Source organism: Nicotiana tabacum, chromosome 15 (genome assembly GCF_000715075.1).
Source record: "Nicotiana tabacum cultivar K326 chromosome 15, ASM71507v2, whole genome shotgun sequence".
Taxonomy (NCBI): Eukaryota; Viridiplantae; Streptophyta; class Magnoliopsida; order Solanales; family Solanaceae; genus Nicotiana; species Nicotiana tabacum.
The window spans coordinates 119,954,367-119,968,408 of NC_134094.1; the positions used below are offsets into that span (position 1 = coordinate 119,954,367).

Sequence of the window (14,042 nt, forward strand, 5' to 3'; positions counted from 1 at the left end):
ATTTGTAGAATACCATAATATAAAACTAAAGTCCAATTCTCAACACATGAAATAAATATAAAACTGCAAATCAATAATTACAACTCCCAAAATCCGGGGGAAATGAGTCACAAGCTTCTAAGAGTAAATTCTAAGTATCTCTATACATCGGAGTCTAAAGAAAAATAAGGAAAACAATATAGTAATGATAGATGGGGACTCCGAGGTCTGCGGACGCTGGCAGATATACCTTGAAGTCTCCACGTGCGGTCCAACTCACTGGTATCTGGTATGGTGGGAAGAACCTGGATCTGCAAAAAAAGATGTGCAGAAGTATAGTATGAGTACACCATAACGGTACCCAGTAAGTGCCAAATCTAACCTCGGTAGAGTAGTGACGAGGTCAGGTTAGGGCCCTACTAGTTTAAAAGAAAAGTAACGCAGAAGATGTAATAATATTTTGAAATAACTGAGAATTTAAACAATAAGAAGTTTCAGAAAATATCAGCACAGTAAATAGAAGTAAACAACATGGGTACTTCAGAGGTACCGCTTCGTAGTCACAAATGTAAAGGTGCAAGGCGAGGGATCTCCCGAGTAAACCCCTCGTAGTCCCGATATAAATATGCAGTACATGGGGATCTCCCGAGTAAACGACTCGTAGTCCAAAAGTAAATATGCAGTACAGGGGGATCTCCCGAGTAAACGTCTCGTAGTCCCAAAGTAAATATGCAGTGCATGGGGATCTCCCAAGGAACTGCCTCGTAGTTCCAAAGTAAATATGCAGTGCAGGGGATCTCCCGAGGAATTGCCTCATAGTCCCAAAGTAAATATGCAGCAGGTAACTAAAGGAACAATGAGTTTATGGAAAGAAAATTCATATTTAAAGTTTTTACTTTAAATCAAGGGAAACATATAATTCAACTAAGCATGTTGCACAAATTGCAAGTAAGAGTTAAGGCACATAGATATGCGATGCTAGGTTAAACATGATCACTACATATGCTAAGGTAACTCAGTTAATGTATTTTAAAAGAAGACAACCCAGTTAATGTATTTTAAAAGATGATAAATATGCAAGAATCGAATTTTCGATAATCAGCCTGTGTACGCACTCGTCACCTCGCGTACACGGCGTTCACATATCACAAATTATTACAACAGTACCAAATCTTAAGGGGATTTCCCCCACACAATGTTGGACAAGTCACTTACCTTAATTCTCGCTCAATCAATCGGTAAGAATGCCTTTCCCTCGACTTTCCAACTTCGAATACCCCAAATTTAGCCAAAATCAATTACATATCATGAATACAACTACGAGAAACTAATTTAAATAATAAATCTATGACTTTAGCAAAGAATAAAAAATTTGGCCCAAAAAGTCGACCCGGGTCCACGTCTCGGAATCGGGTAAAAGTCACAAATTATGAACACCCATTCGACCACGAGTTCACTCATACCAAAATTACTAAAATCTGACACCAAGTCGCCACTCAAATCCTCAAATTAAACTCTCCAAATCTCTAGCCTCAACTCCCAAATTCCACCTTAAACACACACAATCTAGGTGAAAAAAATAATGGGAAAATAAGATTATTGATCAAAAATAGGTACAAGGGACTTACCAAATCCCGCTTCTGCGGGTGCGCATCTGCGCCTATACGTACGTTTCTGCGGACATGCCTCCCCAAGCACTCGTCCACTTCTACGATCGATCTTCTGCGACCACTGGCCATATCCCCTAGCTCTGCACTTACGTCCCATTGCTCGCTTCTGCGGGCTCGCACCTGCGGTCAACCTTGCGCAAGTGCGATTACACCAGAACCAGCCCAGCACCAGAAAATATTCTAAGTCCAAAAATAACCCGTTAACCATCTGAAACTCACCTGAGGCCCCTAGGACATCAACCAAACTTACCAACAAGTCCTAAAAGATCACACAGACTTAGTCGAGCCTTTAAATCACATCAAACAATGCTAAAAATACGAATTGCACATCAATTCAAGCCTAATAAACTTTAAAACTTCAAACTTTTACACCCGATGCTGAAACATATCAAATCAAGTCCGATTGACCTCAAATTTTGCACACAAGTCATAATCGACACTACGGACCTACTCCAACTTCAGGAATCAGAATCTGACCTCGATATCAAAAAGTCCACTCCCGGTCAAACTTTCCAAAATTCATCAAATTTTTAACTTTTGCCAATTGACGTTAAAATGACCTATGGACCTCCGATTCAACATCCGAACAAGCTCTTAAGACCAAATCACCCTACGGAGCTATAGGAACCGTCAAAACGCCATTCTAGAGTCCTCTTCACATAGTTCAAACTACGATCAATTCCTACGACTTAAACTTCCATTTCAGGGACTATGTATCCCATTTCACTCCGAAACCAAAGACAAATCCTCCCGGCAAGTCACAAAACCCAAAGATGAAATGAAAAGAGCAATAAATAAGGGTTCGGGGGTACTACTCTCAAAATGAACGGCCGGGTCGTTACATCTTCCCCCTCTTAAAACATACGTTCGTCCTCGAACGAGTATAGAGACATACCTGAAGTGGTGAAAAGACGAGGATAACAGCTGCGCATATCCTGTTCGTTCTCCCAAGTCGCCTCCTCGACCGGATGACCCCTCCACTGAACCTTCACAGAAGCAATGCTCTTCGACCTCAACTTTCGAACCTGCCTATCCAAAATAGACACTGGCTCCTCAACATAAGATAGATCCTTGTCCAACTGGACTGAGCTGAAGTCTAACACATGAGACGGATCGTCGTGATACTTCCAAAGCATGGAAACATGGAATACTGGATGAACTGCAGAGAGACTAGGTGGCAGTGCAACTCTGTAAGCCACTTCTCCAACCCTATATAGAATCTCAAAAGGCCCGATATACCTAGGGCTTAGCTTGACCTTCTTCCTGAACCTCATAACACACTTCATGGGCGAAACCCGGAGCAAGACCCGCTCCCCAACCATGAATGCAATGTCGTGAACCTTTCGATCCACATAACCTTTCTGCCTGAACTGGGCTGTACAAAGTCGATCCTGAATCAATTTAACTTTCTCCAAGGCATCCTGAACCAAGTCTGTACCTAATAGACTAGCCTCACCGGCTCGTACCAACCCACTGGAGACCGGCACCATCTACCATACAAAGCCTCATACGACGCCATCTAAATGCTCAACTGATAACTGTTGTTGTAGGCAAACTCCGCAAGTGGTAAGAACAATCCCAAGCTCCCCTAAAATCAACCACACACGCATGAAGCATATCCTCCAATATCTGAATAGTGCGCTCAGACTGTCCGTCCGTCTGAGGGTGAAATATTGTACTCAACTCTACACGAGTACCCAACTCACGCTATACGGATCTCCAGAATCGTGATGTAAACTACGTACCCCGGTCAGAGATGATAGATAACGGTACTCCATGAAGCCTGACAATCTCGCAGATGTAAACCTGAGCCAGCTGCTCCGAAGAGTAAGTAGTAACCACATGAATGAAATGAGCTGACTTGGTCAATCTATCCACAATCACCCAAACTGCATCGAACTTCCTCTGAGTCCGTGGGAGCCAAACAACAAAATCCATAGTGATCCGCTCCCATTTCCACTCTGGAATCTCTATCTTCTAAAGCAACCCACCCGGTCGCTGATGCTCATACTTCACCTGCTGATAATTTAGGCAACGAGCTACATATTCCACTATGTTCTTCTTCATCCGCCTCCACTAATAGTGCTGCCTCAAATCCTGATACATCTTCACGACACCTGGGTGAATGGAGTACCGCGAACTGTAAGCCTCCCAGAGGATGAACTCATACAAAACATCTACATTAGGCACACATAGCCTTCCCTGCATCCGTAATACACTGTCATCTCTTATAGTGACTTCCTTGGCATCACTGTGCTGAACAGTGTCCTTGAGGACAAACAGATAGGGGTCATCATACTGACACTCCCTGATACGATCATAGAGAGAAGACCGAGAAACCACACAAGCCAAAACTCTGCTCGGCTCGGAAACATCCAATTTGACAAACTGGCCAAGGCCTGAACTTCCAAGGCTAAAGGCCTCTCTGCTACTGGTAGATATGCTAAACTGCCCAAACTCTCCGCCTTGTGACTCAAGGCATCAACCACCACATTGGCCTTCCTGGGATGATAGAGAATGGTGATATCATAATTCTTAAGCAACTCCAACCATCTCCGCTGTCGCAAGTTAAGATCCTTTTGTTTAAACAGATGTTGTAGACTCCGGTGATCGGTGAAAACCTCACAAGGAACACCATACAAGTAGTGTCGCCAGATCTTCAAGACATGAACAATAGCTGCTAACTCAAGGTCGTGGACATGATAATTCTTCTCATGCACCTTCAACTGTCTGGACGCGTAGGCAATCACCCTATCGTCCTGCATCAATATCGCGCCGAGACCAACACACGACATATCACAATACACCATATAGGACCCCAATCCAGTAGGCAACACTAACATTGGGGTTGTAGTTAAAGCAGTCTGGAGTTTTTGAAAGCTTCCCTCACACTCCTCGGTCCACCTGAATGTAGCACCCTTCTAGGTCAATCTGGTCATAGGTGATGCAATAGACGAGAAACCCTCTACAAATCGACGGTAATACCTCGCCAAGCCAAGAAAACTCCAGATCTCCGTAGCTGAGGACGGTCTAGGCCAAATCTGCACTGCTTCAATTTTCTTCGGATCCACCTTGATCCCCTCACTCGATACTAAATGACCCAGAAATGCCACTGTCCTCAGGTGCTGCTCATGATCCTCCCAAGTCCGGGAGTACACCAGAATGTTGTCAATAAACATAATGACGTAGGAGTCAAGATAGGGCTGCATTACATTGTTCATCAAGTGCATGAATGTTTTTGGGGCGTTGGTCAGCCCAAAAGACATCACAAGGAACTCGTAATGACCATACCGAGTCCTAAAAGTAGTCTTTGGGATATCTGGCTCCCGAATCTTCAACTGATGATAACTTGAATGCAAGTCGATCTTAGAGAACACTCTGGCACCCTGAAGATGATCAGATAGGTCATCAATGCGTGGCAATGGATACGTGTTCTTCACTGTAACCTTGTTCAACTGGCGATAATCGATACACATTCGCATAGAACTATCCTTCTTCTTCATAAACAAGACAGGGGTACCCCAAGGCGACACACTGGGCCGAATGAAGCCCTTTTCAAGCAACTCTAATAGTTGTTCCTTTAACTCTTTCAACTCTACTAGGGCCATCCGATAAGGTGTAATAGAAATGGGCTGAGTGCCCGGTATTAAATCAATGCCAAAGTTAATATCTTTGTCGGGCGGCATGCCCGGAAGATCTGCCGGAAATACGTCTGCAAAATCCCTTACTACCAAAACTGACTCGACGGTAGGAGTATCAATACTAATATCTCTCACATAGGCCAGATACGCATCACACCCTTTATCAACCATTCGTTGAGCTTTAAGAAATGAAATAACCCTGCTAGGAACATGATCCAAGGTACCTCTTCACTCTAGTCATGGTAGACATGGCATAGCCAACGTTATCGTCTTAGAATGACAATCAAGGATAGCGTGATAGGGCGACAACCAATCCATGCCCAAAATAACATCGAAATCTACCATACTGAGCAATAATAAATCGTCTTTGGTCTTAAAACCACTAAGAACAATCAAACACGACCGATACACACGGTCAAAAACAATGGAATCACTCACGAGTGTAGATACATAAATAGGTGAACTCAGAGAATCACGGGATACACCCAAATACGAAGCAAAATAAGATGAAACATAAGAATAAGTGGAGCATTGATCAAATAAGACTGATGCATCTCTCTGATAGACCAGAACAATACCTGTGATAACAAAATCTGATGCAACTACCTCGGTCCTAGCAGGAAGGGCATAATATCTGGCCTGGCCTCCCCTTCTAGGGCGACCTCTACCTGTCCAACCTCCACCTCTAGCTGGTTGTGCAGGTGGGATGGTAGCTGGTGCTGCAATCATATCCTGAGGACCCAGTGGAGCGCGCGGTGCCTGAGATAACTGTGGAGGTGCACCCCTCCTGAATCCAGGGCAATCCCTTACCAAATGACGAGTGTCGCCATACTCAAAATAAGATCTCGGAGGACATGGCTGCTACGACTAGCTCGGGCCTGATCGACTGGACTGACTACTGGAAGCACCCCGTACAGGAGGCACACTAGACACTGGTGGTGCATAATAAGGATCCTAGGGCCTAGTAGTGGCCGGAGCACTGCTGGTAGCTGGAAGTGCTGAGTGAACATGGAGACCCATATAACCCCTACCATAATGAGTTAATACTGGGGAACGAGTACCACTGTAAGTGCCAGACTCTCGAGACCTCTTGGCCTCTCTCTCCTCTCTATCCCGAGTCAATATGCCCTCTAACCTCCTAGCAATCCCCACTACCTGCTGATATGCAATATCCATTTCCAACTCTTAGTCCATGCTCAATCTGATGCTGGAGTTGAGCCCCTCAATAAACCAACGAACCCACTCTCGAATAGTAGCAACCAAGGTTAGTGAATGCCTAGCCAAATCACTGAATCAGACCGTATACTCTGACACGGTCATAGAACCCTGGCGCAACTGCTCAAACACTGTGCGCCAAGCATCTCTGAGACTCTGGGGAACATACTCCCTCATGAACATATCTGAGAACTGAGTCCAAGTGAGTGAGGCTGCCTTAGCCGGACTATCCAACTCGTATGTGCGCCACCACTGATAGGCCGCTTCTCTAAGCTGGAATGTAGTGAAAGAAACCCTACTAGTATCTGCAACACCTATAGTATGGAGGATACGATGACACTCCTCTTGAAAACCCTAGGCATACCAACGCCAAGCCACTAAAAGAAGGTGGGTGGTACATCTTGTACCTCTCGAGCTTGAGCTGCTCTTCCTCAGATGCTGCTGCCCTAACCTCGGGCTGAACTGGAGCTACTAGTTGTATCGGTATGATCTCTAGATCCTGGTCTACCTGAAGACGCTGCTCTGGGATACCGACGGTAGGAGTATGTGCTCCTCCCCCGACCTGAGATGTGGCAGGAGCAAGAGGTATCAATCCTGCATGAGCCATGGTGCTGAACATGCTCAGAAACTAGGCTAGATTTTCCTGGAGACCTGGTGTAGTAACGGGCATCTCAGGTGTATGCTCTCCAAGCTACTGGTGGCTCCTCTGTAGTAGCTCGTGCGGGGGCTCTGGTTGCACCACGTAGACATCCTTGGCCTCTACCCCGCCCGCGGCCTCTCGCGGCTCTAGCATGGGGTGTGGGTGTCTGATCATCCGATCCAGCTGTACATGTCCTTACAATCTATGAGAGAATAGAAAGAGAGAATTTTAGAGTCCGAAGTCAAAATCTCGCACGATAAGGAATCAAAGAAAGTGAAACTTTTTCTAACAGTTCCATAGCCTCCCAAAGATAAATACAGACGTCTCCGTACTGATCCGCGAGATCTACCAAACCTGCTTGTGACTCATAACACCTATGAACCTAGAGCTCTGATACCAACTTTTCACAACCCCAATTCACCCTCCGTAGGATGTCGTGATGGCAACTAGTCTCTAATACTAGGTAAGCCGAACAATTTGCAGAATACCATAATATAAAATTGAAGTCCAATTCTCAACACATGAAATAAATATAAAACTGCAAATCAATAATTACAACTCCTAATACCCGGTGGAAATGAGTCACAACCTTCTAAGAGTAAATACTAAGTGTCTTTATACATCAAAGTCTAAAGAAAGATAAGGAAAACAACATAGTAAGGATAGAGAAGGACTCGGAGATCTGCAGATGCTGGCAGATATACCTTGAAGTCTCCACGTGCGGTCCAACTCAGTGGTATCTGGTATGGTGGAAAGAACCTGGATCTGCAAAAAAAGATGTTCAGAAGTGTAGTATGAGTACACCACAACGGTACCCAGTAAATGCCAAGCCTAACCCAGGTAGAGTAGTGACGAGGTCAGGTTAGGGCCCTACTGGTTTAAAAGAAAAGTAAGGCAGAAGATGTAATAATATTTTGAAATAACTGAGAATTTAAACAATAAGAAGTTTCAGAAAATATCAGCACAGTAAATAGAAGTAAACAACATGGGTACTTCTGAGGTACCGCCTCGTATTCACAAATGCAAAGATGCAAGGCGGGGGATCTCCCGAGTAAACGCCTCGTAGTCCCGATGTAAATATGCAGTACATGGGGATCTCCCGAGTAAACGCCTTGTAGTCCTAAAGTAAATATGCAGTACAAGGGGATCTCCCGAGGAACCTCCTCGTAGTCCCAAAGTAAATATGCAATATAAGGGATCTCCCGAGGAGCCGCCTCGTAGTCCCAAAGTAAATATGCAGTGCAGGGGGATCTCCCGAGGAACCACCTCGTAGTCCCAAAGTAAATATGTAGTGCAGGGGGAACTTCCGAGGAACCGCCTCGTAGTCCCAAAGTAAATATGCAGCAGGTAACCGAAGGAACAATGAATTTATGGTAAGAAAACTCACATTTAAAGTTTTTACTTTAAATAAAGGAAAACGAGTAATTCAACTAAGCATGTCGCACAAATTGTAAGTAAGAGTTAAGGCACGTAGGCATGCGATGCTAGGCTAAACATGATCACTACATATGCTAAGGCAACTCAGTTAATATATTTTAAAAGATGATAAATCTGCAAGAACCGAATTTTTCATAATCAGCCCATGTACACACTCGTCACCTTGCGTACACGGCGCTCACATATCACAAATTATTACAACAGTACCAAATCCTAAGGTGATTTCCCCCCACACAAGGTTAGACAAGTCACTTACCTCAAATATCGCTCAACCAATCGGTAAGAATGCCTTTCCCTCGACTTTCCAACTCTGAATGGACCAAATCTAGCCAAAAGCAATTACATATCATGAATAATACTACGAGAAACTAATTGAAATAATAAATCTACAACTTTAGCAAAGATTCAAAATTTCAGCCCAGAAAGTCAACCCGGGCCCACATCTCGGAATCGGGTAAAATTCACAAATTACGAACACCCATTCGACCACGAGTTCACTCATACCAAAATTACTAAAATCTGACATCAAGTCGCCACTCAAATCCTCAAATTAAACTCTCCAAATCCCTAGCCTCAACTCCCAAGTTCCACCTTAAACACACACAATCTAGGTGGAAAAACAATAGGGAAACAAGATTATTAATCAAAAATAAGCACAAGGTACTTACCTCAAGAAATCCCTCGATAATGCTCTCAAGAAATCGCCAAACCCGATCTCAAAATGTTTAAAATGAGGAAAAATCACGAACCATTGCATTCAAGTGTTTTGTCCAGCATTTCCGCTTCTGCGGGCACTTAGCCGCATCTGCGGCCTCGCAGAAGCGACAACATACTCCCATATGTGGTTTTCTCGCTCCTGCGGTCGACTCTTTCGCACCAGCGGCACTTACGCTTCTGCAGGTGCGCATCTACCCATATACGTCTGCTTCTGCGGACATGCCTCCCAAAGCACTCGTCCGCTTCTGCGATCGATTTTTCGCAGAAGTGACTCCGCTTCTGCGGCCCTCACACTGCGCCTGCGAACACTGGCTATTTCCCCTACCCCGCACCTGTGTCCCGTTGCTCGCTTATGCAGGCTCGCACCTGCGGTTAACCTTGCGCAGGTGCGATTACACCAGAACCAACCCAGCACCAGGAAATCTTCTAAGTCCAAAAATGACCCGTTAACCATCTGAAACTCACTCGAGGGCCCTGGGACATCAACCAAACTTACCAACAAGTTCTAAAACATCATACGGACTTAGGCGATCCTTTAAATCACATCAAACAACGCTAAAAACACTAATTGTACATCGATTCAAGCCTAATGAACTTTAAAACTTTAAATTTTTACACCCGACACCGAAACCTATCAAATCAAGTCCGATTGACCTTAAATTTTACACACAAGTTATAATTGACATTACGAACCTACTCCAACTTCCGGAATCTGAACCCGATATCAAAAAGTCCACTCCTGGTCAAACTTTTTAAAATTCATCAAATTTCCAACTTTCACCAATTCAAAACTACGGAGCTATAAAAACCTTCAAAACTCTATTCCAGAGTCGTCTTCACACAATTCAAACTACGGTCAATTCCTTTGACTTAAAATTCTATTTTAGGGACTATATGTCGCGCATTTCACTCCGAAACCAAAGACAAATCCTCCAGGAAAGTCACAAAACACAAAGATGAAATGGAGGGAGCATTAAATAGGGGTTCGTGACTACTACTCTCAAAACGACCGCCCAGGTCGTTACACATACACACACCAAATAAACAAAAGTCCTACAAACAATAGAGTGTAGCAAGGAACTTTGGCTTTATCTCTCGTCACCTCACTCAATCCTATAGTGAACACTCGAGTCGAGGCGCTGCAAGCGAGCAAAGAAGTACTTCTTATAACCAAAAAACCACCATGAATCAGCAAAGGCTTATTCTGGACCATGCATATAATACATCCACTATCATTACATGTTAGATTCTATCTTTATTGGTAGGTAGTTAATACTTAAATTTATTTTACATGTGTGTATTATTTTTACTCATTCTCTTTTTTCATCCAATATCACTCTGATGACATAATTTTAAAATAGAAAATTTGAATTGTTCCTAATGCATTTCAGCATTTGATATTTATGACGTTGTATCTTCAACCTATGCCTGACATCCTAAATGCCCAACTCAAAGAAGAAATGTCCGAGAACTGCAAACAACACTTGCTGAAAATAAATTCAAGCCCAATCCAAAAATCTTTTAGGGATTTTTCCGTTCCTATACACTATTTGAAACTTTATTACCAGAAATATCCCAGTTTTGGTATTTACCCGACCTAAACACGTTTTAGCTACAAAAAATATATATTTGTTTAAACTAGACTCATTTCTGCTGTAATCTTCCTTATTTAGATGCGAGATTTTGGCATCGCTTATATTTCAGTTAGAGATTTTACTGATGAAATCATCGCACCATAATCAAGGCAACATATTTGTAGAATCCTTCTATTATGCAAATTGTTTGTCTTTATCATCGCACCATAATCAAGGCAACATATCTATAGTATCCTTATATTTTCTAGTTTTCTCTGGTTTCCTCTGGTTTTCCATAAACAAAGGTTTTGAAGAAAATAATTGCAAAGTATTAGCTACAATTGAATTGAATTTCATGACATAATGTCAAAATTAGCGATTATGCTTAAGCTCAATGGTCGGTGGGATAGCGTTGGGAGATACAACGCGAAAATCATCGAAATCAAATACATTGTCAATGAATGTTGTCCTCCAATGGAAATTCGAAACGATATAGGAGTTCGAGTGTATATGGAGATGAAAAAGGAAAAACAAAAACTTAGGAATATATCCTCTGTGTATAACAGTGCGTGATTTCAATTTGGAATGAAGTATGTCGAATGCGAGCACAATTGCAGGTTTGCTCTGTTTTTCCAGTGCTGGTATTTTTTCAATTTCAAGTGTTCTATAATTTTACTATAAATTATCTACAATAATACTACATAACAAATGAAGTTCAAATGTTATGTCTCTACAAGTATTCTGTCAAATACTAAACACATGAATATACAGAGGTCTGAATTACTATACTTTTAATTGAGTGCATGTTGTTCTGATTATCATAATACTAACGTGGTACAATTGTCAAGCAATTGTAACACAATTGGAGAAGTATCAGGAACGGTGAAGTTGACTGACATGCAAACATCTCCGACAATTGTGGAATATGAAAATATCATCATAACAGAACATATGCCAAATGTAATTGAAGTAGGCCAAGTTTACCAAGACAAGCAAATAATTGTCAGTGCATTGAAGCACTATTCTGTCATGACTAAGTTTCAATTTAGGGTGAAAAGGTCTAGTGCACGAAGGTAGGAACATTTTATTTGTCAAATTCATATTGTGTATAAGTTGTAGTTTTTTGTATATAAATTATTTAAAATAAGTTGTTGTGCATAAACATTTTTTGAATTGTTTTTATTCTGTAGCTACTGCCTCGTATGTGTTGGGGACAATTGTACGTGGCACTTCAAGTCCACCAACATAAATGAATCAACATTGTTCAAGGTTCGAAAATTCAACAGCCTGCACACATGCTCTTTGATGGACAACATATATATACAACGCAAACCTACTTTCATGATAGTTGGCAGCATGGTGATGCCAAAATATGCGGATCCTAAGACAATATACATACCAAAAGACATACAAACTGACATGTTGTCGGATCATGGTGTGAACTTAACATACATGCAAACTTGGAAAGTAAAGGAAAAGGCTTTGGAATTTTTGAGAGGTCATCCTGCTGATTCCTATAGTTGCTTGCCGAGTTATTTGTATATTCTAGAGAAGATTTATCCGGGTTCGGTAGTGAAATTGCAGAAGATTGAAGATGACTGTTTCTTGTATGCATTTGTTGCACTTAGTATGTCTATCAAGGGTTGGGAGCATTGTAGGCCAGTTGTAGTAGTCGATGGCACCTTCTTGAAGTCGGCATATAGGGGAATAATGCTAACAACTAGTACAATGGATGCAACAGGTAATGTAGATTAGTTATAAAAAAATTTATTATAAAGTTATTTTTGACACTCTATTTTTTATATTTTCAAGTTTTATTACTGAAATTGAATTTTTTTTTTGCTATATATGTAATAGGTAGCATATTACCACTAGCATACGCCGTTGTTGATTTAGAAAATGACACATCATGGAAGTGGTTTTTTGTGCAATTCAAACATGCATATGATGAAAAACCAAATATGTGTGTTGTTTCGGATCAGAATGAGAGTATATTGAAGGTAACATCTACTGTTTATACCGGCATGCCACATTATGCTTGAATGTGGCATATTTGGTCAAATATAAAGTCAAAGTTCAAGAAAGGTCATCTAAAGTTAAGCAAATTGTACTTTGCCACAACACGATCATACACGCTTGATGAATTTAATGAAAGAATGTCAAATATTGAAGAGATCTACACACATATTAAAGCATACCTATACGATATTGGCTATCACAGATAGTCTCGGGTACATGATACGGTGAACAGAACATGGACGATGACATATAACATTGCAGAGTCCTTGAATGCAGTAACCAAAGATGCAAGAGAGCTGCCCGTAGTAGAACTATTATAGTACATGAGGACTCTTCTTGAACGTTGTACTAATAAAAAGTTATTTAATGCAAAGGGTACGTTCACATACCTTGGGAAACAATACAATAAAGAGTTGGAGAACAACAAGACATTATCGCAGAAGATGAGAGTAAGTTATGGCCAATAACATCAGATCATTGATTTTATCAAACTAAATATATACTGATAATTATAGAAATGTTGTTATATAATTGTAGTTATTTTATTTTATATCTGTTGCTGACAACTTGTTGTGTGTTTGTAATGAAATTGTAGTGAGGTGCTTAAACAGATTACATCCATACTGTGATAGATGGTGTGAAACGCTTCATTGTTTTCCTTCAAAACAAGAAATGTATTTGTGGACAATTCCAACTTGATGAACTTCCTTGTCCACATGCTTTGGCGGCTTTGAGATACAGGAACGAGTCTTATGAAAACTATTGTTCTCCTTATTACACGAGGGAGAGCCTTCTGTAGACTTATGAAATACTAGTAGACCCCCTGCCTGATGAAAGCAAATGGAATGTGCCATAACATATAGCTGAAGAAGTTGTAATGCCACCTATTGGGAAAAGGCAATTAGGGAGACCTCAAAAACAAAGATACAAACCATATGATGAAGTAAATGCAAAGAAGTACAAGGTTTCACATGGCAACTGCGGACTAGAAGGTCATAACAAAAGATCTTGTAGGAATGCTCTCAAAAGGAAATAAAAATTAATATAGTGTAACGATCCGACCGGTCATTTTGAGCCCTAGCATGTCGTTCGACGTTTTGAGGCCTTGATTAGCTTCACTTCATATTTTATGACTTGTACGCGGAGTCGG

The 14,042-nt window shown here is 41.6% G+C and overlaps 1 protein-coding gene across 1 annotated transcript; it reads left to right on the top strand.

Moving 5' to 3' along the window:
- The first annotated feature begins 11,770 nt into the window (after positions 1-11,770).
- LOC142169827 (uncharacterized) lies at positions 11,771-12,915 on the top strand. The gene is made up of 3 exons (XM_075231748.1): positions 11,771-11,946; positions 12,064-12,614; positions 12,731-12,915. The coding sequence occupies exons 1-3, from the start codon at positions 11,771-11,773 to the stop codon at positions 12,913-12,915; spliced, it is 912 nt and encodes a 303-aa protein (XP_075087849.1).
- The last annotated feature ends 1,127 nt before the right edge of the window (positions 12,916-14,042 follow it).